The sequence below is a fragment of the Aspergillus puulaauensis genome, chromosome 2 (genome assembly GCF_016861865.1).
Source record: "Aspergillus puulaauensis MK2 DNA, chromosome 2, nearly complete sequence".
NCBI classification, from domain to species: Eukaryota; Fungi; Ascomycota; class Eurotiomycetes; order Eurotiales; family Aspergillaceae; genus Aspergillus; species Aspergillus puulaauensis.
The window spans coordinates 3010011-3037781 of record NC_054858.1 but is presented as its reverse complement, the minus strand read 5'-3'; the positions used below and the strand labels follow the sequence as shown (position 1 = coordinate 3037781).

Below are 27771 nucleotides of genomic sequence, written 5' to 3'. Positions count from 1 at the left end.
TATTTGTACATTATAACCAAGATATGAAGAACTCTGAAACTACACTCAAGAGATCCACTACTGGGGCTATAAGAACCGTGTTTCTATCTGTAACTCTCACCAATAACCGCTGTGTAGTCGCTGTCAGCTCCAGATTTGAAAACTATGGAATGCCAATTTTCTTGTACATCATAGACCAGATAAACCATAAAGGTGTCGATTAACTACCCGGTAATAGAATATAATCAACCAGTTGCGCCATGTTCTCGCAGGACCTCAATCACTCTTGGCTTCTCTTCTCCCCACTCTTCCACGAGTTCCTCTATATCGTCCTCTTCGCCGCCGAAAAAGCGTAACATCCAGTCCCTGTCTTCCCGCGGGAACTCTGCCTCCGCAGCCTGCAACGCCGTAGTGTAGTATGAACTTTCAAATCTCTGGTTCACATCTGCTCCTTGCTGGATCAAATACTCCACACATTCTGTTTGATTGAATGCCGCGGCAGCAATCAGGGGACTGCCATATCTTTTCCCGCCATGTTTGGGGTTCACATCCACTCCCAGTTCAATGATAAATTCAACGGTGCCTTCACCCCAGGTGAACGCTGCAACCATTGCAAGCGGGTTGCAGAAGTCAATGTCCCCCAGAGGCATATTGATGTCAGCGCCCTTGTCCACCAAGAGCTGGATCTTTTCGAACTGGCGTCCCCACACAGTTGCGGCAAACGGGGTCCCAAAGACACCATACTTGAGTTTCATGTTGACATCGGCTCCTGCTTCCACCAGGTACGGGAACACATCGATGTCCCCTGTCTCTCCTCCCACACCCGCTGCTGCGAGGGCACAGCCAAACTCCCCAGCCTCGAGCTGCGCGTTGATCTCGGCCCCTCCCTCCACCAAGGCTTGAACAAGTTCCACGTCAATTGCTTCGTATGCTGCCGCGGCGAGAGCACTGCCAAATATGCCCCGCTCGAGACGCATATTGGGGTCTGCGCCCGCAGACAGCAAGTACCGAACAATATCAATTCCACCTATCGCGCATCCGACTGCAAGGGCGCTGCCGTGTTTCCCAATCAATAGGGGAACGTTGATGTCAGCACCCGCTGTTACCAGAAACTCGACTACCTCAACATCGTGGTAGCAAGCAGCTGCGAGGGGACTGCCGTATATTCCGGATGTAGACTGGACATTCAAATTTGCTCCAGCTTCGTTGATCAGCCACTTGGCTATGCTCAAGTCTCTTCTTGGCACTGCAGCTTCGAGTGCATTGCCGAAATGATGCCTCAGTAGTAGGTTAACGTCAGCCTTTGCGCTTTTGACCAGGTACTTAACGGCGTCTAATTCCTCATTCCGGATTTTGATCACAAGGGCGGTTTCCTCGTATCTAGCGTGGAGATGCATGTTCACATCAGCACCTGCGTCCAAAATAATCTTCACCATTCCAATACCCCGAATATTGGCAGCTTCTCCGAGGGCGAATCCGTATGACGACCGCGGAAGCGGCAGGTTGATATCGGCCCCAGCCTTCTGGACCAGGTACTTGGTGGCTTCCAGACTTCCAGAATCAATTGCTGCTGCCAGGGCGTTATCGAACCGGCCTTCCTTATCCCAAAGCATCATGTCGACCTCTGCCCCAGACTCCACCAGGAACTTGACTACATCAGTGTGACCCTTCGCGGCAGCGGCGACAAGTGCACTTCCATGATTGGAGCCCTGCATTCTTGAGTTCACGTCAATTCCCTTATTCACTAGCCACTTGCAAATAGGTAGCGAGCCCGCTCTGGCAGCGATTGCGAGCATGTTGTGGCCACGCTTGTTCACCTGCGAGATGTCAAGATTCGCGTCTTCCCACCAGTCTGACAGAATGGTATCAAACGAAAATCGACACATGGCGAAAACACCAACGTCTTCTGGGTCAAGCTCGTCGAGAAGGTCACGTAGCTCCTCGTTATCAAAGTGCCGCTGGCGGTAGTAGTCAAATGCAGATTTGAACATGAAGTGATCATAATCTTGGGTGGTTTGTCGATACCATCGTTTATACTGCTCGCTGGTTTCACCTGGAGACCCTAGAAAGGCCTTCAGGAGAGGGGTTACTTCGGCCGCCGCCTCGGTGCCCTCTAGCTTCTCTATATGCTGCATCCAGCATTGTCTCATGTAGATGTGGAACGGGTGGCGTTTAGCGAAGCCATTATCAGATTCGAACGCTGACGGCACATCCTCCTCTTGATCCTCGAGTTCGGGTTCTTCCTGCATGTCGTGTTCTTTGTACGCGTTGATGAAGTACGACAGAGAGACCCCGGCAGCGTGCGAATGCGCCTGGTAAAGAGGCAAATAGCCCTCCGATTCAAAGTATTCCGGGACCGAGAGGTGGGAGAAGCGCCACACTTGCAACTGGCTGTCAACGACAAGGAATCTGCCGCAGAGGGACAAGAGACCATCCTCATCCAGATTTTCATCAACTGGGACCATGTCTCCATTCGGAGCTATGCGGATGGCAGCGAGCATTTCGCCAGAGGTCAAAGGTTTGAACGCCGCCCTTGCCCAGAAGAACGCGCGCATCACAAGTGTCCGGTCTTGCTTTTCCAAATCATTGATTTGAGCCCAGACCTCCTCATATGTGTCCTTGAGAGTTTCCGGTAGTGTTCTGAGACGATCGCGAATGCTGCCCGGCGATTGGCACCTTACGCTAATCTGGTGAACCTGTATAACCGCCCACTGGAACATTCCCTGTGAGCGCTCAAGCAATGTCTCCATGACCTCGGGCTTCATCTTTTCCAAGGCCTTTACCTTCTTAGCCACTCTGTCAATCTCAAGGTCGAGATATTTTCTGATATCGTCTCGGTTGTCACTCGCCTGGATGTCGATAGTGGGACCGCTTGACAATTGACTCAAGATGCTTGGATCTGGCCTACTAGAGACAAAGATCCTCACAGGTTTTTGGCTGTGGCGCACAAACCAGTCCAGAGACTCAGTCAACTCATCGCGTGATTCGGGGTTACATTCGTCAAGGGCATCAATAACCAGCGTAGACCTCGCATAGAGGTTCAATGAGGCCAAAATCAGCTCTCTGCACTGCTGCAGGCGGAAGTTGGTGCTCTTTTCGCGCGCGTCCTTGACAGCGTCGCGAAGCTTGGTCTGTACAGACTCGGGGCTGTGTGTATTTGTCGACAGTTGTCGTACGAGGCTTTGTAAAACCGACTGTGGTTGTGAGCGTCGTTCATCGTTGCCCCGGCGGCAGTAGAAAAACGCGAAGCCCTCGTTCTTGGTGGCAACCCGATCGCGGACACGGTCGATGACGGCCGATGTGAGATAAGTCTTGCCCGTGCCCGGTGAGCCTTTGAGCCAGAATAGACGTGACTTGTTGGTACTCTCCCAGCTCTGGAAGTCCCTGTGCTGCACCAGCCACTCGCCCGTGCCAGGGGTCCTGTCTTCACTGATTCCATCGTGGTCGCTTCCAAATGGGATTGACGAGATCCATTCCAGCATTTCAATGCGAGCCCTTTCGTCCATGTGGGTCAGGAGGTGAGAAACGCCTTCATCTATACTGAGAATGGGGTCATTGAAGGTCTTCAGCATGTCGATCATCGTGTCATCCGCATCTGCGCTGCGTTGAACTTCACACGCCTGAACTATTAGGAGAAGCTCATCTTCCGCTTCCTTCAAGCCGGACAGTTGGCTCTGGTACTCGCCAGGTTTTACTATGGAATTCAGTGTCCGTTCAAGAGTGTTCTTCTCCAGGAGGTTTCCTGAGTCCGCCAGGAGCTCGAGAGAGATCGAATATAATTTCAGCAAGGCCTCTTCGAGTTGCCTGTGGATAGTCTGCATCTTGACTCCGGGTGCAGTAGGCAGGTAAACCTGCTCATACAATTGACCACGGCTACTAATGCGGACCACTCTCTCGGTCGTGGCTAGCAGGGCACACATCTGGTCGCTTTCGTTCACGGGAATCTGTGACAACATGAGTTTTCTACTTGATCCACGCCGTCAGTTCAATGCTTACCTGCATCAAAGATTTGATCAAATCCCAGGGCAGGCTGGCTTGGGGCGGCGCAAACTGGATCGCAATATCTCCGGCCTTTTCCAACCAGCTAAGAATGCTCGTGGTATACTCTCTGAACACAATATCTTTACCGGCAATTTTGGCATGCCAAAACTTCTTCTCACATTCTGTCTGCCGTTCATTCACGCTGTTTACCAGGTCGGTGATTGTGGATTTGACATTTGCGGACTTGGGTTTGTGGAATCCCATCTCTGTAAGAGTTTTCTGTTTATCCTCCGACAGGCCCTTGAAAGCATCTTCCCATCGGTCTACTACAGGAGCATCAGGTGCAGCTTCCGCAGCTTCGGGTTCGACTTCGGGTTTTCGTGGTTCTTTTGCAGGCTCTTGCGAACTCGGCTTCTCTACAGCACCGGGCATTGTAGCGACCGGACGATTAGCCGCCCCGGGCGTAGCTGGGGGGGATTTCACATTATTGTTTGGCCGGGGAGAGGCATCCTGGAAGAAACAATGAGCATTCTGTATCTACAGTGGACAAGGTTGGTTATATCTCGACCCTACCGACTCTTGCGGAGCATCAGCACCCTGTTTGGAGGGCTTGTTCTTGAAGCACCCGAAACAGGACATCGAGGGCGTAGTAGGGGAATTCACAGTCGCTATGAATCCTGAGAGTTGAAGAGGTAAAATGACCGCACGAACCGCTCAGCCATGTTGTTTTCGTTCTTCGCGACGATCCCACGCAATCAGCAAATGATGAGCATGGGCCTTCCTCCACCCGATGCACTACCTACGAACCCGTAAACCTGACTTGCCAACTGTGTGTTGAGTGCTGACTGTTGAGTGTTGCCGTCCCCACTGGGACCTGCTAGACACAAACTCCTCAGCGAACGGAGAAGCGAGTGATCATTTGGCTGTGTCAGTATCCGACCACCCTTGAGAGACGCAGGCCACGGAATTATTTTCCGGTCTTTCACACTTCGTAGCAGGCATTTCTTCCTTCGTGAGTATATTCCTTAAATCAGATAATATTGGGCGTCTTCGAAAGTTGGCTAGCGATGCAAGCAACATAGGCTATTTGAGGTGGAGCGCTCAGTTCGTCTTCACAGCGAAGTTGGTGGTGAAGCTCATTCTGCATTGTTCAACCTTTTAAACACCGTTCCTTCTCATCGTTGGAAAAGGCTGCATCAGCAAACTGTACCTTGTTTCAAGTAAAGACGGTTTGGCAAATAGACTCTGCTCATTTTGGATGCGTAGTATGCAAAGAGAATGGTGAATAGAAAGGTGGAAGACTGAGCAAAATACAGTGCGGTGTCAGGCATGACAATAAAACAGTCATCGGCTCTTGCTTTATCCTCCCAATTTCTCATCTCTTCGTCCAATTTCTCATTCTCCCTCTCAAGTCTTCTACAAGGAATACATCCGAACTCACAACACCAAGTTATGCAACCCCTCCAGGACATCCAGCGCGACGTACGCGGGCTAATCGACCGCGTTAACATGTCCCTTGAGCTCTCTCCCATTATTGCCAAAGGAGACGAAGAGGAATGGCAAGTTGATCAAGGTATCACTGTTTCAGAAGAACTCGGTTTGTGCGGCTCTTTGGTATACAACAACTGCACAAGACATTTCGCACTGACTTGAAAATTCCAGAAATTTTCCTTCAAGATTGCCCCTTGGCCGCCAATCCACGAGACAATGGCAGAGGTATGATACGGCCGAGAATGGATGCTTTTCTCTTCGCGCAACTTGGTAAGGTGAAGAAGGCACACCAGAGCGATGCTAGCAATGAGCCCCTTTGTGCTCCTTCGAATCCTTTGTGGGTCTGCCAGCAGAAGCTTACCCTTGATGTCATCTTGAGGATATGGATCGCTTGCAGACTGTGGAGGAACCCCTTGAAGTGGTCGTAACCTACGCTCTAAAGTATGGCGAGCGCGCAGGGAGAGACCTAAACCTAGTGGTTCTCAGAAAAGGTACGCCCGGTCTGGAAGCTGAGAGTGAGGAAGTCCTCGCGGCTATGAGTAAGTAAAGTCAATGATTCCGCTTCGCACCCTGGCAGTGTTGTTAATGCCTATTCCTATCACCAGCGGCTGTCTATCGCGCCAGGAAAGCCGCTTGGGATGTTGCGGACCTCTATGGTCTTCATACTGAAAGCTATGATTGGAGATTTTTCCATGTCAATGACAGTGGTCAGGTATGACTCCCAATGCTTATAGTGTTATCATCCTAGGGAAATATTTCCCATAACTGGTCTAACTTCGCTTGCTACACAAAGTACTCCAGGCTGTCATTGTCTTGGGATACAGATCGACAGAAGATAGTCGGTCTCCTCTGGAAGATCATGGATCAAGCGATAATATTGGCTCAGCCAGGTCGAGGTGTTAATGGTACCATGCAGTAACTCGACAAAGTGGCCCAGGAGGAATCTGCATTTGATGACAGAGTCTAGTCTGCTTGTTCACTGGTGATATCCATGGACTTACAAGTACGACACCACTGGAGATATTGGGGAGGGGAATTCGGCGTTTGTATGCTAGACTAATTCCCCAGCTTCGGTTCTCTTAAGGATGACGATACCAGCCCGAGTTTCAGCTTAAGTAGACCAGGGAGCAGAGAATGAGACTTCATTGTGTTTCGTTTCAATATGCAATGTTAAACCGACAGAAATGCCAAGCAAATGCCCTAGCCCCTCGCAAAGCAAACAATGCAAACAGCCGCCGCCAGACCGTCTCGAAGCTCCGCCAAAAAATCCCCAAGCAGTAGCAGCTTCATCACAGCGTCACGGTATCTCCCTCTCTGACCCTTTCTCTCAATTGGACCCTATCTAATCCGAGAGAAGGATCTTACACCCATCATGTCGCTGTCTCTACCCGGTCCTTCCCAGGCCGGCCTCTTCAAGCCAGGCTACCAAAGGTAAGCGATTCCCACTCAAGATTGTCGCCCCGCGAATTCTCCACGGGAGAGATTCAGGAGAACGTCCAAGCCAGATCAACGAATATGAACATTCTTGCTAACGCGATAAAAATAACTGTAGCCATGATGCTGAAGATGGTGCCGTTATCCGCAACATCGAGGCCTGTCAGGCTATCTCCCAGACCGTCCAAACGTCGCTTGGTCCGTATGGCCGCAACAAGATTGTCATCAACCACCTGCAAAAAATGATTCTCACATCAGACGCCGCTACAATCCTGCGCGAGTTGGAAGTGGTTCACCCGGCTGCTAAGCTGCTGGTGATGGCGAGTCAACAGCAGGATGCGGAGATGGGTGACGGAACCAATCTAGTTATTGTGTTGGCGGGTGAACTGCTGAAGAAGGCTGAAGAATTGCTACGGTTGGGTCTGAAGACGAGTGATATTGCTCAGGGTTACGAAAAAGCACAGAACTTTGCACTTAAGGTGCTGGAAGGTTGGTTCCTCTTCTTTCAGGGGTGTCGTAGCAGGACACCCCGGGACCCATCCTTCATGCCTCCGGCAAACCATGGCTAACTGGTGATTGCAATATTAGATCTCGCCGTGGACCGTTTACAGGACATGCGCTCCCAGGAAGAACTCACCAAGGCCCTCCGCACGGTAGTCGCCAGTAAGCAGTCCGGTACTGAGCAGATCCTCGCTTCTCTTGTTGCAGAGGCCGTTCTCGCCGTCCTCCCCAAGAACCCCCTCAACTTCAACGTCGATAATGTCCGCGTCGTGAAGATCATGGGAGGCAGTCTGGAACAGTCCCGCGTAATCAAGGGTATGGTGTTCGGCCGCGAACCCGAAGGTGCTATCAAGAAGGCCCAGAAGGCCAAGGTTGGTGTATTCAGCTGCCCGATCGACATCTCCCAGACCGAGACCAAGGGCACCGTCCTCCTCAAGAACGCCCAAGACATGCTTGATTTCACCAAGGGTGAGGAAGAACGCCTCGAATCTGCCATCAAGGAGCTCTACGACTCCGGCCTCCGCGTCGTCGTCGCTGGCGCCCAAGTCGGCGACCTAGCCCTCCACTACCTCAACCGCTTCAACATCTGCGTGGTCAAGATCCTGTCCAAGTTCGAGCTCCGCCGTCTCTGCCGCGTCGTCGGCGCTACGCCCCTCGCTCGCCTCGGCGCCCCCATGCCCGACGAAATGGGCTCTATCGACGTCGTCGAAACCACCGAAATTGGCGGCGACCGTGTCACCGTCTTCCGCCAGGAAGACTCCACCGCCGTCACCCGCACCTCGACCATCGTACTCCGCGGCGCAACCCAGAACCACCTCGATGACGTCGAGCGCGCCATCGACGACGGCGTCAATGCCGTCAAGGCCATCACCAAGGACCCCCGTCTCGTTCCCGGCGCCGGCGCAACAGAAATCCAACTCGTCGAGCGCATCTCCGCCTTCGCGGACCGGACGCCTGGTCTCCCTCAGCACGCTATCCGCAAATACGCCGAGGCATTCGAGGTCATCCCACGCACGCTCGCCGAATCTGCCGGTCTCGACGCAACCGAAGTTTTATCCCGTCTCTACACCGCGCACCACCGCGTCAACACCACCGAGAATGGCGGAGAGGAAGAAAAGCCTACTGAGGATGGAGAGGAGCCCTACTGGACTACTGGAATTGATCTTGAGGGGACCTTGTCGTCGGCTGGCACTTTGGACTCTGTGGAAGAGGGCATTCTCGATCTGCTTGCTTCCAAGAGCTGGGCTATCCGTCTGGCTAGTGAGTCGGCCAGGACTGTTCTCAGCGTTGACCAAATCATCGTTGCTCGACAGGCTGGTGGGCCTAAGCCTCCTGGTCCCAACCCTAACTGGGATGAGGACTAAATTATTTAATAATATATGAAACGGTGGATAGTCCAAAATTCAAGTTTGTGATAGAACGATACGATATCATGAAAAATTCTATTATCGGAACTTTCTTTTGGAATGTACAGTCGCATATACTGCGGGTCTTGTTATTACCGTAGACTGCAAGGAGCTCCGTGAACTATGTCCAAGTTATATCATGTATAACAGGGTGTACAACTACGCTGCAGGAACAGACCAATTCCAACTACAATTAATTCATTGGACGAGTTCTAAACCAGAGAGAGGCTAATAATACGTAACAAAGGATGATCTTGGCTAACGATACCATATATCCTCGCCCAGACACTCTCCAACAGTTGTCGCTGTTCGAGTAGTTAGTCAAATTGCCCAGAAATCTAACCAGGGATGTGCAAAGGCATAAGTAGAAAAGGTAACTTACGCATCATCCCTCGTTCGTAAATTTCGTCCAGCATTACATGCGTCAAAGTGCGGACTGTTTGTTCATGGATGTCGTGGGACAGGATGATCGTTCCTCCCTGGTCCAACTCGCGATTAAATTTAGCCACACTGCGGCCAATTAGGTCTGGATGGTCATTCTCGTAGTCCTTTGTGTCGATACTAGCCCCAATTACATGGTATCCAAGATCGCCCATAACACTAAGGACATAATCGTTGACGGCGAGATATGGCGGCCGCATATAGGTGGGGATCACACCGACAGCATCCACAAAGGCAGATTCGAGAGCCGTCATTTGCTCGACGATTTGATCATAGCCGAGAATAGGAAGCTCGGCATGGCTCCATCTAAATGGCGTCGAGTTAGCTATGAAGGCCCATTTAAAGCTGTGGGTGGGGAATATTGGGGATTTACGTATGCGATGCTAGTTGATGCCCTTCGTTTATTATGCGTTGGAGGAGCCATTCGTTGTTTTCCAGGTTGTAGCCGTTAAAGAAAAAGGTCGCCTTTGCGCCATATTGATGAAGGATTCCAAGAAGTTCTTCAGTATAAATATATGGCCCATCATCGAAGGTAAGGGCCACCTTTCCGGGGATGTAGCAGTGGTTGATATAGGTGCCGTATGGAAGATGCACAGCTCGCTCTGTGATGTTGGCATCCGAGAACAAGGCTTGGGCGCTAGGGATGAGAGTTGCAGCGAGGAAGAAGAAAGTAGCTGCTGCGCTTGGCAGATGAGGAAGCACCATGATGATACAGTATAAATATAAAGCAGGAAATGAGGAGATATGAATAGGGGGAGCGGCTTAGGGGCTGGTCCGTAAGTACGTCTTGAGATCAGTGGGAAGAAATGCATCATGTCTTATAGGAATTGGAAAGGACGTTCTCACTCGCGTTGCGAGTGTTTAAGGAAGGAGCGACCAGCGTCGATAGAAAGCCATTTGCGACGGGCCCAGTATGTCAAAAACATGTCTATTGGACCAGCCGTGTTCTATAGTTGCTCTAACAATAATGTGTCCAGGGGTGTGCAGTGCGTGCGCCATGAGTGCGCTTGAGTTTGCTTGTTGATAAGCACCACACCATCTTACTGCTTCCCATAGATCTTAACCCGCTCCTCAATTGGCTTCTGGCTCTTCTCGCCGGGAGTAGCCTCAGGGCTACCAAATACCAACTGCGCAATAAGTCTCCAGTCAGTTGGGATGTCCCACTGCTTAGCGACTGGGGCATCAATTAGAGGGTTATAGTGCTGCAGGTTTGCGCCAAATCCCAGAGATTCGAGTCCGGTCCAGACTTGCATAATGTCAGCCCATCACAATCACAATCGCACCAAACAAAAAAAAAAAAAAAAAAAAAAAAAGAATTAGGGGAGGCGGGGCCAAACATACGGAAGTATTGATGCATAGCATTAGAGTGGTCTGCCCAAGGTTCAAATTTGTCCTTATAGAGAGCAAACTTCTCCGAGAACGGCTTGATGTGCGCTGGGTCTTCATAGAATAAAATCTGTCCGCAATAGTCAGAACTAACCTCTAAACCAGTCGGTATCTCACGCGCAGCTTTAGGGGCAACATACCGTTCCAACAGCGGCTTGGAATCCCTGTAGTTTGGGCAACGTCTGCTTTTCCCACACTTCTTTTGGTATGGCACCTGTTTTCACCATGTCCTGAAAGACATTGATGCCAATATCCCACAGGCGCTTGTGCTCGTCGTGCAAGAGGACGACTAGCCGTGTCGACTGGGTGTTGAAGGAGCTAGGGACATTCAAAATAGCGGAGTTGACAAGTTCCTCAATCTTGGAGTCCGAAACGGGACTCTTGCTTCCGAGCTGGTAAATGGTGCGTCGAGCTTTGGCCAGTTCAACGAAGGTATCGGTTTTGGTGTTGTTTACATCCTGTTTCCGTGCGGAGAAGGAAAGAGGCCGGAGACCTGCAGTTCTGCCCGCAACGTTGGCGCGAATACTAGGTAGATATATTGAAGGCCGTAGAGCGAAACCCCGGATATTGAGGCGCGGAACTGCCATGGTGCTATCTACACGAGGCTTCTGTTAGTTGTTGGTGGTGTGGCCAAAAGGAGCATATGATCCGAAAAATATATCCGAGTCCCTGCCAAGCCCGAGATCTGGCTTTGTCAAGCTTGAGTCATGATTAGGAAGCGATTAGGGATGATGAACTAATGGTCGCGGTAGATGTCATCAAATGTCCAGATCAATCAACATCAATTGCGATCTTGTCTTGTTGTAAAGAAGAGAGTTGTTATAAATCTACCTCGAACAGCCGAAAGACTCCCATATCACCCAAACATCTCGCCAACGATATGCAACAAATCAAATACAGAATACCTCCCAACAGTGATGACTATAACGCACATAAAAAAAAAAAAAAAACCACCAGGAACATCAGGGTATAAGTGAAACCTAACCGTACAAAGCCCAAAACATGAATAAACCCGAAACCAGCACTCTTCCGTGAAACCGAAAAGATGTGAGAGCTCCAATGGGCGCAAGGCGGGACAAGACATGAAAACAGATAATAATGATAATAAACGCCGAAACTTGTTTCGTATCCATCATGGTCATGAAACTTTGGTAGCATGAAGACTAAATGCAACTCCAGCACATAAGCTGTAGTCTTATTAGATTGCTGCTCACAGTGAATGTAGAGTGTGGAATGCAAGACAAAAGAAAAAGCCAAAGTCTCACATGGATTGAGGAGGCTGCGCTCGCGGGCTTTGTAGAGCACACTCGCAAGGGTGAGCATTGCATTTAGTGCCCATATACCAGCCTTCGTTGATCAATCGATGCTCTAGATCCAACCAGTACTGGGCTTTGCCTCCGCTTGCAGTTTTTAAATCTAGATCGCCGAGTCGAATTTCGACGCGACCTTTCTCATTTCGGGGCATCTGGGCAAAATTAGTAAACTGCAGTGCCATTTCATGTAGGATCGACGAGGCTTGGACAAGTGTTCTTGCCTAGGGGATAGGCACCTTGATATACATTGTGCAATCGCGGATTGTCATTGCCAAAGACTTATCTCGGGTGTGCGGCGATGGCCCGTAGAGTCCAACATCTTTCAGGCTCCGTTGGTGTGCTAAAAGCTTCAGCAGCGTAGGGTTCCGATATAGGACTCTCGCTAGCCGGGCATGATCTTTGTACCCCTTAACAAATTTGGTCGCACGCAAAACGTTTTCGAACTTGTCGGATACCAAGTCTAGAGGGCAGAAGGATGTTGCTTCTGCCGCCCCCACTCGTCGGGCGTCGTGGTGTTTCATGTCCCGCAGAGCGCAAGTGCGACATCTTCGAACACCCGTTGGCGCAGACGGGGACAGAAAAAGCCACTTCGGCTTCAGTTCGGCTAGCTCTGTCCCAGGGTTGCCAAGGGAGGTCATATCTGTGACTAGCAGCCCAAATGGCTCGGTCACGGAGAGATAAAGTCCTCGTCTTTGTTTCGGTCGCTTTCCAGTGAGCTCGTCGGCGCGCAATTGCTCATTGCAGTGCTGGGTGAGTCGTTCGGGTAAGTATACTAGTTCCTGGTCCACCAATTCTTCCGGTTTAAACAGTGGACGGATGTTCTTGTCAAAGTTCCGGGCGATTTCCTGGTACGATACACCGGCCGGTGTGTCCTTGCGAAGTCGCAGTAACTTCCCTTTGTACTCCGCAGGCACAGTCATAATAGTCTGGGTTTCGCTTGAACCCCGTAAAGGAGAACGAGCTTTCGAGACTTTCGGCGAGCCAACCGGTGCCACAATCCGATAGATAATATTCGCGCCACCTTCGGCGAGGTATGAAAGCTGAACCCCAGAGGGGAGCTCTAACGACTTGATTTGCGTCATTCGTCACGTTGTTAGATGCAGGATTATTCTGGGTTTAAATTTTCTTGAAAGAACCATGGCCACGTCGGCAGTCCGTTGTTGTAAAAGTGCACACGACCCAGAAAAAAAAACCCCCAAAGAAATAAGAAGATGGGTGCTTCAGAGAAAAGTGACTCGAATGGGAACACTTGGGTACCGAAGGACCGGATTAAATAATATCTGTCTGAGCTCGGGCGACAGGAGAGCAGCAGGAGTAGGGCTTCGGAAAAAGTAAAAAATAAAATAAATAAAAAAGCAAGAATTCGTTTCGCGCACAGATGCAGTCAATCTCTCAGCCGACACTGGCCGTGAATAATGCTTCAGTGATACCACTGCTTCACTAAGAAAAATGTTATAAGCCTCGTTGACAAAACCGACAACTAGCGCTTCGTGTGGTTGGAAGCGTGGTCACACCGTGATTTGCTTTTGGGTTTTGCTTATTCCGGCGTCGCCTCCGTCCGAATGGAATGACTGTGCCTCGTTACTTCCAGCCAATTGAGCCGAGACAGCCAGGAAATAAGCTCGAAGAGGTGGTTATTTCTGGCGCCGCTTAACTCAGCTGAGGTATGGCCCAGAAATCCAGGATGCGCTTGGCTGGCTCCAGCTGGAGAGGAAGAGCTCCAGGTGATAAGGAGGAAAGCCCGATTGCGTTTAGTGTAGAGGGTCCTTGACCCAGGCGTTGAGTCTTGTGCAGGATTTAGAGTGTCGCAGGCGCAGCGATTCACCTCTCGGGTGAATGTGGTGCCAATGGGATTGTGATTCGCGATCGACGACAGCGCTCTCTACAGATGACACTGCGGCTGCTGAAGCCGACAGCACGGAGTGCTTCTTGGAAGTTGAATGCGACAACGGCCTGCGGGGTCGCGTTCTATAGGGGCAAGGCGGAAAAGCTCAGACACTCGAGCAGGGCTGAACTCGGGATGGGCGGGTACTGTGGATGGCGTAACAGCGTCGACTCACAGTCACCACTCACCACTTAGGCCAGAGATACAGAACAGCTGAGCGCAGGATTGCAGACGTCGGGCACGGACACTATCGGTCAATTGGGGGCTGCCGGTGGCGGCGCAGATTACAGGCAGAGCGAAGAGACTAGCGGTCAGGGCGAGGGATGGTTGGTGGCCCGAGGAATGTGGTCATAGGCGAGGGTGAAGGTCGGAGGAAGAGGATCTGCTGAAGTCATGCAAGCAATCGCAGAAACGAGCGACAGGCTCGGGCTAAGCAGGGGTGCCGCTGCTTCCAGAAGGACTGACCGAAGCCGACCCCTGCGATAGAGACGACAAAGACTTGAGACGGGGAGAGAGACGGAAAGGAGCAGGGGAACGGAGAGAAGAAATAGAAGAATCGAAACAGGATCAGGCCTCCTAAGCGACGAAAGCGACGATAATTAAACAAAGTTGCGAACCAGAGATCCAGCATGGTGGAAATGCCAAGGGAGCGAGTAACATGCTGCAAATCGTCTCTGCGCCCCGCTCTTGTTCTCGTGAGTCTGTTCTTAAGAGACTAGGAGTACTAAGGGGACTACTCTGTCGCAGATGCGGCTGCGAATGGCTCCTGCTGCTGCAGTGATGTCGAGTGGACGTCAATAATGCAATGCATCGCTTTGGTCCTGACCTGCATGAGCCCCCTAGCCCTCAATCTGGTAAACAGTTGAGTCAACTGCGACTGCGAGACCCCGCGGCGCTACAAGAGGGGCCACAGGCTTAGCTTCCAACTCCCATCTCCTCTTCTCCATTCACCACCAAACACCGTCGCCCTGTGGAACTGCCATTAATCGCCAATTTCAAGATCTGAGACTTCCTGAGATAGCGTCATCCGTCATCCGTCATCCTACCCGGGGAGAAAAAAAAAAAAAGCAACCTCTAGTTATCAGTGGAGCCCACGCGAATTGACAGTTGACACCTCAATCGCCCTGAACACACCCCGCAATGGCCTCCATCCCAACTCCCTCTCACTGCCTTGCAGACTTCTGTCTGATCCCCGTACGTCTGCCCCATCTAGCACATGCCGCAGCCTGTCTCCCCGCGGTTCGCCTGTTTGCCTTGTTATGCTCTTCGTATCTCTCCTCCGTGTCCTATCAATCTGCTCGGGGCGGCTTCCCCACCACTTCACACGACCATGTGCAAGCACGACACGACAAACTAACACCACTCTTGCATAGATTGGCACATCGTCCCCCTCCGTTTCCGCTCAGGTCGCAGATGTCCAGCGTCTCGTCGAGAAATCCGGTCTGAAATACGTCATGCACTCGGCCGGAACTACGCTCGGTACGTTCTTGTCCTACTGTCTACCTACTCGTCCCCTACCGATGCTGCCTACTCCAGGCTCCCCTGCTATCACCCCAGAATTACCCTGTGTCACGGTCCGAGTGCGCCTTGTCGTTTGCCCTGTCCTGCGCCTCTTTCTTTCTTTCTCACTCGCTCCACTTCCCATTTCCAATTATTACTCTGTACCCCGATCACGATTGATATGTCAGACGCAGACTAACGAGCTCCTCCTCGCACACCCGACCGGGGTGGCCGTGGTTGCATACAAACAGAAGGACCCTGGGACAAAGTGCACCAGGTCATTGGCCAGGCGCACACGATATTGCATGAACAAGGCATCGTGAGGATTCAGACTGATGTCCGCGTCGGTACAAGGTCCGTTGCCCTGGGATCCACTTAATCGTTCCTCCCCTATACCTATTTCTGCCAATCTGCCTTCCTATCTGTCTTACACTGCCTACGCCCCACTGGCCTGCTGCATGTATCGGTTGCACCATCTGGCTGGGGCTGGATTGGGTTCTTGACTGCGGCAATTTCCATGTGAAGTCAGATGTGCAATTGATACCATGCGGAACCGGGGGAGGGGTATGCTGCAGCAGCTGCGTGTTTCATGAATATCTCACAGATATGGGGGCTAGGCTAACTTGGATTTCGATGTTTTCTGACCTGCAGAACCGACAAGGTGCAATCTGCCGAAGACAAGGTGAATAAGGTCCACGAGCTACTGAAGGAGTAACGGATACACTAGGCTGAGTCCGCCACACTAAGGAAGATAGTACAGTACTTGGTTCACTTTTGTGGCAGGGGTCTGTATTGGCTAACCACTAGTACATGATAAGATGATAAGATATCGCTTAGGAGCGCAGAAAAGTTGTCGCCTAGATATTACAACCATGCAAGCATGACTTATAGCATACTTGACTAACCAATAACACATTCCACAACGCCGAGCCTATGCATGAATTCCAGTTCTAGCAATAAGGATTTGTCTAACCCAATCAATACCAAGGCTGGGATTCGTTACAGCCGCAAGAATTAAAATCAGTGAAAAAAAAAAGGCCAACCCAAACTGATCTATGAAAGAGCAATTCCTCCGCCTAGTATCTCTCCCCAGTCTCCGCCCGCCCATACCCATTCACCCATACTAGGGTTAGCCCCGGCCTGGGCGCTGCGGACGAGGTCAACTAGACCCTTGAACACATTCGAGTAGGTGGATGCGGAGCTCTCCTGGTCTTCCGCAATGGCAGATATATTCGTGCGGCCGACAGCGTCAGTGACCCCGTTGAGTTTGTCCACCGTCTCTATGGCGGGACCTTTTTCAAAGTAGTCTACCAGGATGAAGGCTGGTTGGCGCCCCCACGCCGTTTTGCAGTCGGATGTCGCATCGCCAAGGTTTCCCTCGCCTCCAGACGGGGCGTTTGTGGTATCGACATAACTATCGTTGGGGGCCTGGTAGTCTAGGACAACGGTCTGATAAAGAAAGTGGTTCTGCAGAGGGAGCATGTTGGCTGCAATGGCGGAGGCAGCACTATCGACGGTGGACGGCCGATCGACATTGCAGGAGAAGTTCGAGGACGACGTGACGTCGTATGGGTTTTCGAAGATATACTTGAACTCGTCCATAAGATATGTCGCACCTGCATTGTCGCTCAACGGCGTAACAAACGTCATTAAACGGGTTCCATCGTCAATTAGGCTCTGGAGTGTCGGCCATGATGTTGGCGGGCCCTGCGATGTAGGTTTGTAGGCGTAATCGGTGATCTTTGCAGCCTTGAACTCTGCGTCCAGGTCGGAGCCCTTTGCGTTGTCGGAATTCACCAACAAAACCGTCACCACTAAGAAAAGACAACACAATTAGTATAAATATTCCCACATGCGAAACCCAGCAATCTCCGATAAGCCATACCTTCGTTTGGATTTGAGTCCAGCCAATCCTTGATCTCAGATAGCCATGTGCTAAGTTTACCGGAATCTAAAAGACTGCAGGTCGAATGGCACAAGTGCCATTCAGAACCGTCCTGGTGCACCTGGGCGGATACTAAGCGGACGCCAGCATCGAGTTGAACAGTAGTATTGTAATGCCTAGTACACACAGGCCAAGTCAGTCTACCAAGTACGGATACCGCGCAGTCAACTACAGAGAAAATGCCCAACTCACTGATTCCCAGAAATCGAATTACCGGTCGAACTATCTCGTATAAATGCGCTATCGTGCGCTCCAAGATGGGTGATTTCGCCGTATGACTTTGAACAAAGGCTCGGAGAGTTGTTGCATGCCTTGGTGTCTCGAGGAGCGACAGATGTGGCAGCTGCCGCGAGGGGCAGAAGAGCGAGAAGCCCTGCCGCCAACATTTTGTGATAAGAAGCAGCGAGGGAGCGGAGTTGGTAGAGGCAGGGGGGAGGGCAAGAGGCCTGGTCGACTTCGAAGGAGTTGACTGGCGCACAGGCAGGAGCAATTTGATGACAGTTGCTGACTGGAATGTTAGAACTGCGTATGCGTGCACGGTGTATATTTATCGCGTCATAAATAACAGGAACGCTGCGTGGACGACTTCATTAAACAAAGAGTGAGAAGGATAGAAAAAAGGAGATCGAGACGGGAAGGTCCCAGGCGGCACCGTCTCGTATTTCATGATTATTTATTTGGAAAGAGCCCTACGGTGGTCGTCGATCTGGATGCAATAAAGGTGGGACCGGAGTGGCCATTATTGGTGTGTCACTTGAGTCTGAGACTCTTGGTCCTTTGGCAACCACGCCGAAAGGGTTCGCAGGAGGATTTGCGCTCCAGTCACTCCACAGCACCTGAAGAAATAAGACCTGCGCTATTCTTGGAGACAAATCGGCTGCGGTGCTGACGTTTGGGACGCGCCAGCCTGGCGTGGCGGAGCCAAAGATAGTCAGTCAGACGTTGGTTTCCGGGGCATTCGACGCGGTTTCTTGGCACGCCTATTATCTGTTGTGGTCACAGCTTAAGTACTACGGAGTATGGAGAAGATGGGTGTCTCAAGACTACTATACAAATTATCTTATTATTATTATCATGGCGCGCTCATGTTACATCTTCTTCTGTTATCCTATCGTGTTCCTGGCGTCCGAAACGATACTGCGGCGGGTCATTATTCTCAATGTGCGACACATATAACCGAGCCAGACGCTCGCCGCTGATTAAGTGTGGCTTCCCAGCAAGGTTGATATCTGAAAGAACCCGCTCAATCGTGTATGGATTCACTGCACGCAGTGTCCGATTCCGTCGCCTCGACCAATGAAAGGGACCGTATAGGATAAGCAGGCGTTTCAAGCAGGTGCGATAAACCGGCGCTGACTGGACGATGAGACCTCTATTTTGGAGCTCACGGAGGAGCAATATACCCCGGACAAACGGAACCAGCCGTTCATCACGTTTGCCAGCCAGGTGGTAGGACTTTAGCTTCGATGGTTGTATGATGAAACCCCACGAGATTATTGCTTCCTGCATATGACGGTGAAATATTCTCTGCAGAGTCAAATGGTCACCGCCTGGAGCTCTAGCGGCGGTTGCGGAAGGTGATGAACTGGCCGAGTAGCCGGGGTAGCGACGGGCCAGCCAGAGACAACAGGCGCGCAGTTCGTCCCAGCGATCTGTCATTCCATATCGCTTAAGTAGTTCGTCCCACAACTTCAGTGGAACATTTGCACCCGCCTGAGAGAGACCCTGCAGGTAACGGAAAACAGAGGCTAGGTCATGACGGGAGCGGAGATTGACTTGCTGAACCGGTCGACGTCCTGGTCTCCGGGGTCCAAAAAGATAATTGACCATGAAAGTTACGCTATACTCATTTGGAGTGAGGCCTTTCATGAGCATATCAGTCACTACCCCTGCGGCCAGCGTTGTCTCTCCTGCTGCGATGTGCTTCCGAACATGAATGCTCATCAAGTCCAATCCATCACCAAGAAGCTCTTTGAGAACCTCTAATGTAAGATTGTATTGTCGCCAATCCCCAGCAATATAATACGACTTCAGTAAGGCTACCTGAGTCTCAGAATCTTCAAACACGTCATGATGCTGGTCGCTGTTGATTAATTCGGAAAGAAGGGCCTCGCGGTTTTCGGTGGCGAGCCGGCTCAGCAGCCGCGAAAAAACGCTGTCTCCAACAGAGATATTGGCTTGCTCCAATATATCGAGTTTTTCGAGTACATCATGACTCCCGCCGGCTTTCCTAGCCATCTCGCGTAATGACTGGGGTCCAATAGATGTAACACGGAATGTTTTTAAACCAGACAAAATCATATCGAAAGTCAGGGCCTTGGTGGCAAAGACCCGAGCACCAAAACCATCGTTGAATCCGGGATCCTCAAGGTGCTCTTCCAAATCAAGTTTGCCAGGGCCGTCGGGCGTAGATGAGGTTGAATCGACTGTTTTATCAGACCCGAACCGCTCCGTGGAGTACTGCCAGAGAATCTCTTTGGTGCTACTGCTCGAGATAAATGCTTCTGCGAAGTCGAGCAATGGTTGGAGTTCCTCCAATGAACGTGGGTGGTCACCTCGCGCAATTAGAAATTCATGCATTTGAAACAAGTCTCGGGGTTTGCCAGTCGCTATCAACGCAGGAATGACCTGGCCATATACCTGGTGCCCATCCGTATGCTGACATATTTGTTCAAAGGCAATGCGGCGAGCCAGCAGATTGCTAGGCGTCCTCATATATTCAGAAATATAAGAGGTAAAACACTGTGCGATATCGTTGGGGTCCGAAAGGTGCGGGTACTGGAGCCGCTTGTGCCAGTGCACAGCTTGACCTGACCTACCACGCTTAACATACCAGCCTACTATACTTTGGTAAAGTTTGGGCCAGCGTTTTCCTGTTTCATTCCACAGTTCTAGAGCATAATCGGCGATTTCGTTCAGAAATCCTTCTCGCTCTAACCCGCAGCCCACAAAGGTTTGCCAAAGGGTATCTGCAATCTCTCCGTCCACAGGAATTTGAAGTCCACCAACCCGCCTCATTAACCCCTCCCAGATGTGTCGAGTTCCAGCGTTGCCGTAATGCCTGCGCCGGTATATCAGCAACTCTAGCCAAAGGCCAAAGTCGTTCCGGTGCGCAGGATCATCTACCAAACGCGTGCCGAAGTCGCGGGTATGGCCAACATCCGACTCGTAATCCAGGCTCTCCAACTGCAACCCCAGTTTTTGCCAGCGTGTGGATGCTTCGTGTCGCAATTGTGTGCGGGGGCTATTGCATAGAGGCGTTCGATCTTGGTTCTGATCGCATGAACTTCGGTTGTCTGACTCTGGTCTTTGTTTTTCAATGGGATGCACTGTGAACTTCAAGGGTTTCGTAGAGGGCTTCGAATGCTCATCCTTCTTCACTGCTCGCGACTCGGCAGATTCGGGTGTCGACGGTTGTGGATTTGATGATTGACATCGCAAACATTTCTTTTGAAGGTCAGTCCGCAGGTGCTCAATGGCAGGCGGGCACAATATAAGCGAATCAATTAATGGGAGTGCCGATGGCCTCTTCAACAATCGGAGAAGAGCCGGGCGCATCGGTCTGACAAAGATGAGGGCAATTAGAAACGAGCGCAAGCATCCTGTCTCCCAGATTCTCTATTGTGGTAATCGTGGAGACTTCGAGGAGTAGGAGAGCAACAATCAGACGTTCATCTTTGCTGCACGACGCGCGAACTTTGCTGAGGGAGCTTTGGGTAAATTTCATGGGGCGGAGATTATTGTCCGCAAAAAACCACATTTCCATAAGCGGACTAGCGTAGTCACATGACATTAGTAAGAGCCTGCCTCTGAAAGGCGGAAGATTGAGGGAAGTCACGTGTAATTTAAGCTGCGTTCGGGTCCACGCATCTCGACATCAACTGATCGTTCGACTCTCGCCCGGCATTGCTGCTCCTCTCCCCTCACAAAACCTCCTCATTGCACTCATTTACCGCCAAAATGTTCCGCACAGCTCCTCGCATGGCCGGGTAAGCCTCTCTGATGTTTTTGAGCAAGCTATCGCAGTCAACTATGCGATTGGGCACGCATTCAGGATCATGATATGCGCTGCTCAATTGGCGGAGTTCTGGCAACACTGGCACCACCACACGCCCCAATTGAGAACAGGAATTTGCTAACACAGTCTTTCTTTTACAGGTGGGTGTTCCGTGAGAACCGCGTCCCCTACTATCAGCGCCTCTTCCAGCAGCACGACGGCAAGCGTCAGTGGTGGCAGGTCAGTCCACGCACAGCTCAGTTTTCTCCCTCGCGATAATCGAAGGCCATCTAACGCGGTTATCTATCTCCAGACTTCCCGCAGCCCATACGTCATGTACCCCTACCTCATCTCCATCTACGGTCTCGGTGCTGGTGAGTTACTACAAAATGGATACAATTTGGATGTTTCAGCGCTGACTTGGATGTAGCTACTATGTACGCCATGGGCCGCATGGTCTTCGTTAGTACCCCAACTACATTCGAAAATTATTCTACGCCGTCTCAAATAGCGGCGGCCGTCATTTAGAGACAGTGCTAATATTTACTTACAGGGCCACAAGACCTGGATCTAAACAGATTCTGGGGGCGCGATTGATATATTATCCAAACTAGTTTCCCTGGAGCCAATTGGCGGTGTACCTCTATGCTATTATGGGCTGATGGGTGGAAGGATATCGACGTTGTATATAAGCTAGAGCCCCAATGTGCGAATCTTTTCTTCAGCTCGTATCGCTCTACAAATTCGAAATGCGTAGCAGAAAGTCTGTCTTCTTCATTAGCTTGCAACTTGGATATTGGCAAAAACCTGCAATATTGGCCTGTTCCCTTTCATGACTTCGAATTTGAAGGGTTGGTATTAAAACACCTACTACCCGTTCTACCCATTTAATTTGTTTACATTCTGTGACTAATATCTATATGGTCGTGCGCAAATATGTGGCCTGGCACAGTTCCATTTCCGAGAAAAATGTCTATGGGTTCTACACCCATACATATTTATATCATTAAGAACATACAGTCGGGAGAGTCGCCTCAAAAACGCGAACGCCTCTAGTCACTCAATGCAGCTCGGAACTGTTTCACAAACAACCACACCTCAGAGAAAGTGTTGTATAGTGGAGCCGGAGCAACACGCACCACACCGGGCTCCCGCTTATCGCAAACAATCGCAGCCTCTTGCAATCTACTGGCGACCTTTTGCAGCAAACCAGGCTTGAGAAGAAGGCTCAGCTGCGCGCCTCTTTCTTCAGGATCTGACGGGGTGATGATGCGGAACGGACGAGTGTCGTCTGTTGTGTCTTTTAATAAGAGATACTCGAGATACCCTGTTAACTGGACGGATTTGCGGCGCAGCTCGGCCATTGATGTTTCGTCGAATACGGATAATGAGGCACAGAGACAAGCTAGGTCAATGGCTGATGGGTTTGAGAGCTGAAATCCTCCCGCGCCGGGTGTAGGCTTGAACTCTGCCGAGGGTGTATGTCAGGGTTTTATTCGTTGGAAAGTTGGGGGCAAGGCTGTAGAATGCGGGGTGGAGGATCTCTTGCTTACTGTTATCCATTTTGAATCTGACGGATCTGTCACCGCCATACCACCCCGTCAACCTGTGTCGGAATTGCGGAGAATCCTCTCCTTGGCTATAATCGACGCTTCCATGCTTCTCATGAACAAATAGACCGCCCATGGCCCCTGGCCCGGCATTTCCGTACTTGTAAGTACACCATGCTGCGAAATCTACGTTCCAGTCGTGGAGCTTCAGCTCGACATTTGCGTATGCATGGGCGAGGTCCCATCCGACGACAAGGCCTTTTGACTGTGCGTACTGGGTGATTGTTTTGATGTCAAATAGCTGTCCGGTGTAGTACTGAATGCCCGGGAGGAGGAGCATAGCTGCCTCCTCGGCATGCTGATCGATGTATGAGAGGATCTTTTCTGTGGAGATCTTGTACTCCCCATCGTCTGGGCCAATGAGCACCATAGACTGCTCCGGATCGAGTTCATGCCAACCAATATGAGATTCGATGGCGTACTAGGCCTCGGCGTCAGTTTAGCTTTTGGAGATTGTTTGATGTATACTACAAGGGGAAGGCAACGTGGCATAACATACATGATCGCTAGGAAATGCCTTCCAATCGAGCAGGATCTTGTGCTTAGTGGCCGTGGGCTTATAGAAGCTTGCCATTAACATATGCAGGTTTGCCGTGAGAGTGGCCATTGCCGTGACTTCCTCTGGTGCCGCTCCAACCAGCTTACACATCGAGCTTGCTGCTTGATCAGCGAGCAATTGCCATGGCTCGAGGGGAGAGTCTTCGATTTTTGTGAAATGGCCGTTGACCCCAATTGATGACCATGTGTTTAGTTGTGCTTCTAAATATCTCGAAGCGGCTTTGGGCTGGATTCCAAGGGAGTTGCCGCAAAAGTAAATACAAGGGTCACTTGATAGGTCTGGAACATGGCCTGTTAGGTAGGGGACAGAATCGCACCGGGCTCTGTTGTGGAACATACTGGGCTTTGCGAGCTTGTTAGAAGCGATATTGGCCTTTGAGGGGACAATGAACTTGTGACGGAAGGCGGCCAACGGATCTGCAGCGTCTAAAGATGCAGCATAGTCTTTGGAGGCTGCATTCTCTGGGAACACAGGCTTCAGGCCGTTGGCGTGATTGGACATGGTGAGAGCGAAGGAATGTGTCTGAAGGAAGATGCAGAAAATGGGGGGAGCACAGGATGAACCAGAGAAAACATCACGGAGAAAGTGCACAACTTAGCCTTCACTCTTTATAGCGGGGAAGAGGGCGCAGTTGATGAGACTAGCACACAGTCCGTTGTAGCTTGCTTCATTGTATTAGAAAATCGGCCAGATCCGCTTCGTTGGTAGGCTGGCCCGGATGCTGTTCCGTCCCCGCTGTCTCCAAGTCTCTCCGAGAGTGACCAGGGAACTCTGGCCCTGCCCGGATGCCTTCCGGGTCCCACTAGTATTGACTGGGATCAATATCGCATCTTCTTCGAATCGCCTGCACTTGCTGGTATGCTCGAATATGACATTTCCTCCACCACCTGCGTCGCAATATCAGGCCTATCGCTGGCACCACCGTGTCCAATTTATGCACTCCAGCCCGAAAGGTGACACAATGGCGCGCTTGGTACCTATTCCAGGTCCTTGTTTCCAATCCCGACACTGCTGTTGTTGCTAGCCACTGCCCTGTCAGAAGTAACTAGTGAATACTCGGGTGATAAGATTTAGTTGGAGGTCGAGGTCATCCGGGCCCGCTTCTTCCTTCACGCCATGCACAAACACAGCAGTGCTACTATTTACTATATTTAAGCAGCAAGGCATATGCTTACCCTTCATGTGCCTGATGCTTTGTTGAATACACCATTTTATTATTATCCCCCCCCCCGGTATTTTTAGCCTTTCTACAATGCTCTATTCACCGGAATTCTCACTTGATAAATACGAAGTCTCTCTTCGAAACGGGTTCCTCCCGGATGCTCTTCCGTTGCAGCGTTTACCAAACCCGTACTACGCCCCATGGGAGAACGTCGCTCAGGACTTGGTTGCCCGTATACGTGAAGGTACAATAAGAGATGATGTCGAGAGACTTCCCGTTCTCTCCACCTCGGAGTTACAGACGAAGCCAGAATGGCAGAGGGTATATGTGGTATTGGCGTATCTCACACATGCCTACGTCTGGGGAGGAGAAACCCCCAAGGATGTGTGTATCAGTCCCTCCATGCTCTAACAGCAATGATGCTAACGAAGATAATCTCGTTAGATACTACCACCGGCCATTTCCGTGCCATTTCTGGAGGTAGCTGAGCACCTCGAATTACCTCCATGCGCTACATACGCGGCCCTCAACCTCTGGAATTACTCAACGATATCACCTAACGCCGACCTCACGTGTGTTGACAACCTCTCTGTGACATTATCACTCACTGGAACCAAGGATGAAGAATGGTTCTTCATGATATCCGTCGCCATGGAAGCAAGAGGCGCCCAGGTCGTCCAGTTAATGCTCGATACCATCCAAGCGGTTACAGTCGGTGATCATCAGCGAGTAGCCACATACCTCAATCAAATCAGTGAAGGATTTCACGAGCTATCCCGAATACTAGAGCGAATGTACGAGAAATGTCGCCCTGCCGTATTCTTCCACCAACTCCGCCCCTACCTCGCTGGGAGCAAGAACATGGCTTCGGCCGGCCTACCAAGTGGTCTGTTCTATGATGTCGGGGATGGTAAGGGCGAATGGCGTCAATATAGCGGCGGTAGCAATGCCCAAAGCTCGCTTATCCAAGCATTCGATGTATTCCTGGGTGTCGAGCACTCGGCTATGGGAAGTCCTACGAAAGCTGAGCTTCCCAAAGCTCAACCGCCGGGGAAGACTCCATACATACAGGTATGCAATGCTTCTTGCTTCTCGCCTATAAGCAGTCAAATCCTAACTCCACTCACAGGAAATGCGAAACTACATGCCCGGCCCTCACCGGCGATTCCTAGAGATGCTCACCCGAAGCTCGAATGTCCGGGAATTCGCGATGGCCTGCAAGCTCGGTTCATCTGTAAGAGATGCATACAACTCAGCCGTGATGTCTTTGGGCTCCTTCCGCGACAAGCACATCCAGATTGTCGCAAGGTACATCATTATGGCGGCGAAACTCCCTCCTCCAGAGTCAGCGCCTGCACGGTTGAACCTGGCGACATCGACATATACCCAGATGAAAAACTCGAATGAGAAGGTTTCGGCAGGGCTTAGTGGGACTGGAGGAACTGATTTGATACCCTTCTTGAAGCAAACTCGTGATGCGACTAAGGCTGCCGCGAACTATGCCGGGTGAGGGGTTGGATTGGAGGTTGAGTACTTTGAATGATTCTTACGAACCTAATTGCGTATATAGTGGTAGAGATACACCCTTTATTTTATTAGCCTTAGTGAGCATGAAGCAGAATCGACTTAGATGTGTGAACGGGTTGGAAATTTCATGTTCTTGTTCGGATAACGAGTTGCCGCTGTCTAGTTCAACCACTGCTAGTCGCGTAGGACACGCGTGGAATGTCTCCAAAATACATAATCCAATCATTGCATGACGCTGAACGCTCGAAGACGCATGTCGAGTCTGCATAATACGCCTTCCTTGCACAGGTGTGCCACCCACGGGCCCTGATCCAGGGCCTGGACGTCGCATTTATCGCGGCCTCTTTGGCAAGGAAAGGCGGGGGAGAGCCATAGTCATTAGAGGTGTCGAGGTCGAATATCTCCTCTGTCTGGCGGTGTGAGCGCACGAGGGTGCTTCGGAAGGCCTCCTAGAAAATATTGAGTGCTCGTCTGAAGATGGTGGACTAGAGTCCGGCTGAGACCTTTTTAATCGTCGGTCTCACCTAGTCGAAGGGCCCTCCGGTTTATCTCTTTTTGTGAGACTGCGTCGGAACTCCTTCGCTTTCCCGTAGCTCTGCTAACCGCTTCTCGCGTTCAATAAGCCGTTCCTTTTCATCCTTAATCATCTGCTCCACTGTTTTATTGGCTTCGCCTAACCGGTCGAGCTCCTTATTTTCCGCCGTTCTACTATAAGGGTTGTCCGCTGTCTCGTTATATGGGATCTCAGCCGTCCTCCCACCCCGCTGTTGCTGAGCCTGTTTCGCACTCTTCCCACCCTTCCCCTTCTGCGGCTGTGGCGTCCCCGACCCTCCAGTAAGGTACTCATAAAACTGCTCCACGGGCTCATTGAACACAACCTCCTCGTAATTCTGACTAACGACGACCTCCCTCCGCTCCTTCATCCCTTCTGCATCGGGACCGTACGGGTGTAGCTTTAAACTATGCCAAAGTGTCTGCGGCTTCTCGGTCGATTCTGGAACGAAGTAGATCTTGATCTGAATTTCGAATTCACCCCATCCGGTCTCGACAACCTCATAGGGCGCGTTCTCGACCGTGCGGACATTCTGTGCGTACGTTTCATGGAGTTTGAATTGCACTTTCTTTAACCAGTAGGAAATGTCTTCGCCGTTGACTCCCCGGACGTATACGCGCCATTGGTGGGTGTGATCCGCGGGTACGCCTTCTGGTTTGGCGTCTGGATCGAAGGGTGTCGCTTCGCTGCCGAAGACTGCGTACAGATTAGTGATCGATGATTACATTTGGTTTGCGACGGCTGCGAACGGAGGACATACTGAATGGCCGAAAAATTGAAACACCCTTGTAACTCTCAAGTCAATCTCAAGTCCCCTGTCTTGATTCTGCGTGGTACTCACCCTGACTCGTTTGGTACCCGTTGCGGAGGGCATATTGTCGGCTCCAATATCGTAGCGCGCCTATTTTTGTGTAAATTGGTTACCGTGAGCAGCAAATATGAAAACTTGGAAAGTCGCAAGGTTGAAGCTTGATGGGAGTCCGTTTCGCGTATCCTCTTTTCTCAGCGCAGGGAGTGGCACGTGACAGAGTGGAGAGATAAGAGTCCCGATAAGAACCGTGGGTACAATGCAGGTGGTGCCATCGAGCTCCGGCAGAGCTT

The 27771-nt window shown here is 51.0% G+C and overlaps 13 protein-coding genes across 13 annotated transcripts; 5 read left to right on the top strand and 8 right to left on the bottom strand.

Annotated features, from left to right (window-relative positions):
- Positions 1-224: 224 nt before the first annotated feature.
- APUU_21233S (uncharacterized protein) lies at positions 225-4599 on the bottom strand (the record flags this gene model as incomplete). The annotated part of the gene is made up of 3 exons (XM_041699962.1): positions 225-3923; positions 3976-4470; positions 4534-4599. 3 exons carry the CDS (start codon positions 4597-4599, stop codon positions 225-227), a joined length of 4260 nt encoding a protein of 1419 aa, XP_041552995.1.
- A 1234-nt stretch (positions 4600-5833) lies between these two features.
- APUU_21232A (uncharacterized protein) lies at positions 5834-6370 on the top strand (the record flags this gene model as incomplete). Its single annotated transcript, XM_041699961.1, has 3 exons — positions 5834-5990; positions 6057-6163; positions 6245-6370. 3 exons carry the CDS (start codon positions 5834-5836, stop codon positions 6368-6370), a joined length of 390 nt encoding a protein of 129 aa, XP_041552994.1.
- Positions 6371-6823: 453 nt separating this feature from the next.
- CCT8 (chaperonin-containing T-complex subunit CCT8) lies at positions 6824-8750 on the top strand (the record flags this gene model as incomplete). The annotated part of the gene is made up of 3 exons (XM_041699960.1): positions 6824-6882; positions 7004-7374; positions 7474-8750. 3 exons carry the CDS (start codon positions 6824-6826, stop codon positions 8748-8750), a joined length of 1707 nt encoding a protein of 568 aa, XP_041552993.1.
- Positions 8751-9050: 300 nt separating this feature from the next.
- Positions 9051-9938, bottom strand: APUU_21230S (chitin deacetylase; the record flags this gene model as incomplete). The annotated part of the gene is made up of 3 exons (XM_041699959.1): positions 9051-9097; positions 9175-9539; positions 9607-9938. 3 exons carry the CDS (start codon positions 9936-9938, stop codon positions 9051-9053), a joined length of 744 nt encoding a protein of 247 aa, XP_041552992.1.
- A 335-nt stretch (positions 9939-10273) lies between these two features.
- Positions 10274-11206, bottom strand: APUU_21229S (nitroreductase family protein; the record flags this gene model as incomplete). The annotated part of the gene is made up of 3 exons (XM_041699958.1): positions 10274-10479; positions 10575-10689; positions 10760-11206. 3 exons carry the CDS (start codon positions 11204-11206, stop codon positions 10274-10276), a joined length of 768 nt encoding a protein of 255 aa, XP_041552991.1.
- A 674-nt stretch (positions 11207-11880) lies between these two features.
- On the bottom strand, positions 11881-13014 carry IPK1 (inositol-pentakisphosphate 2-kinase; the record flags this gene model as incomplete). The annotated part of the gene is made up of 2 exons (XM_041699957.1): positions 11881-12084; positions 12169-13014. The coding sequence occupies 2 exons, from the start codon at positions 13012-13014 to the stop codon at positions 11881-11883; spliced, it is 1050 nt and encodes a 349-aa protein (XP_041552990.1).
- A 1943-nt stretch (positions 13015-14957) lies between these two features.
- Positions 14958-15696, top strand: APUU_21227A (thiamine-binding protein; the record flags this gene model as incomplete). The annotated part of the gene is made up of 3 exons (XM_041699956.1): positions 14958-15011; positions 15191-15296; positions 15569-15696. 3 exons carry the CDS (start codon positions 14958-14960, stop codon positions 15694-15696), a joined length of 288 nt encoding a protein of 95 aa, XP_041552989.1.
- Positions 15697-16370: 674 nt separating this feature from the next.
- On the bottom strand, positions 16371-17648 carry APUU_21226S (uncharacterized protein; the record flags this gene model as incomplete). Its single annotated transcript, XM_041699955.1, has 3 exons — positions 16371-17131; positions 17203-17378; positions 17455-17648. The coding sequence occupies 3 exons, from the start codon at positions 17646-17648 to the stop codon at positions 16371-16373; spliced, it is 1131 nt and encodes a 376-aa protein (XP_041552988.1).
- Positions 17649-18345: 697 nt separating this feature from the next.
- On the bottom strand, positions 18346-20820 carry APUU_21225S (uncharacterized protein; the record flags this gene model as incomplete). Its single annotated transcript, XM_041699954.1, has 1 exon — positions 18346-20820. One exon carries the CDS (start codon positions 20818-20820, stop codon positions 18346-18348), a length of 2475 nt encoding a protein of 824 aa, XP_041552987.1.
- Positions 20821-21222: 402 nt separating this feature from the next.
- Positions 21223-21833, top strand: APUU_21224A (cytochrome c oxidase subunit 7; the record flags this gene model as incomplete). The annotated part of the gene is made up of 5 exons (XM_041699953.1): positions 21223-21251; positions 21421-21499; positions 21573-21633; positions 21690-21721; positions 21813-21833. 5 exons carry the CDS (start codon positions 21223-21225, stop codon positions 21831-21833), a joined length of 222 nt encoding a protein of 73 aa, XP_041552986.1.
- A 478-nt stretch (positions 21834-22311) lies between these two features.
- On the bottom strand, positions 22312-23929 carry BNA5_2 (kynureninase (L-kynurenine hydrolase); the record flags this gene model as incomplete). Its single annotated transcript, XM_041699951.1, has 4 exons — positions 22312-22727; positions 22813-23290; positions 23369-23706; positions 23767-23929. 4 exons carry the CDS (start codon positions 23927-23929, stop codon positions 22312-22314), a joined length of 1395 nt encoding a protein of 464 aa, XP_041552985.1.
- A 751-nt stretch (positions 23930-24680) lies between these two features.
- On the top strand, positions 24681-26100 carry APUU_21222A (indoleamine 2,3-dioxygenase; the record flags this gene model as incomplete). Its single annotated transcript, XM_041699950.1, has 3 exons — positions 24681-24974; positions 25035-25661; positions 25720-26100. The coding sequence occupies 3 exons, from the start codon at positions 24681-24683 to the stop codon at positions 26098-26100; spliced, it is 1302 nt and encodes a 433-aa protein (XP_041552984.1).
- A 562-nt stretch (positions 26101-26662) lies between these two features.
- Positions 26663-27544, bottom strand: yaf9 (YEATS domain-containing protein YAF9; the record flags this gene model as incomplete). Its single annotated transcript, XM_041699949.1, has 3 exons — positions 26663-27366; positions 27431-27455; positions 27512-27544. 3 exons carry the CDS (start codon positions 27542-27544, stop codon positions 26663-26665), a joined length of 762 nt encoding a protein of 253 aa, XP_041552983.1.
- Positions 27545-27771: the final 227 nt, after the last annotated feature.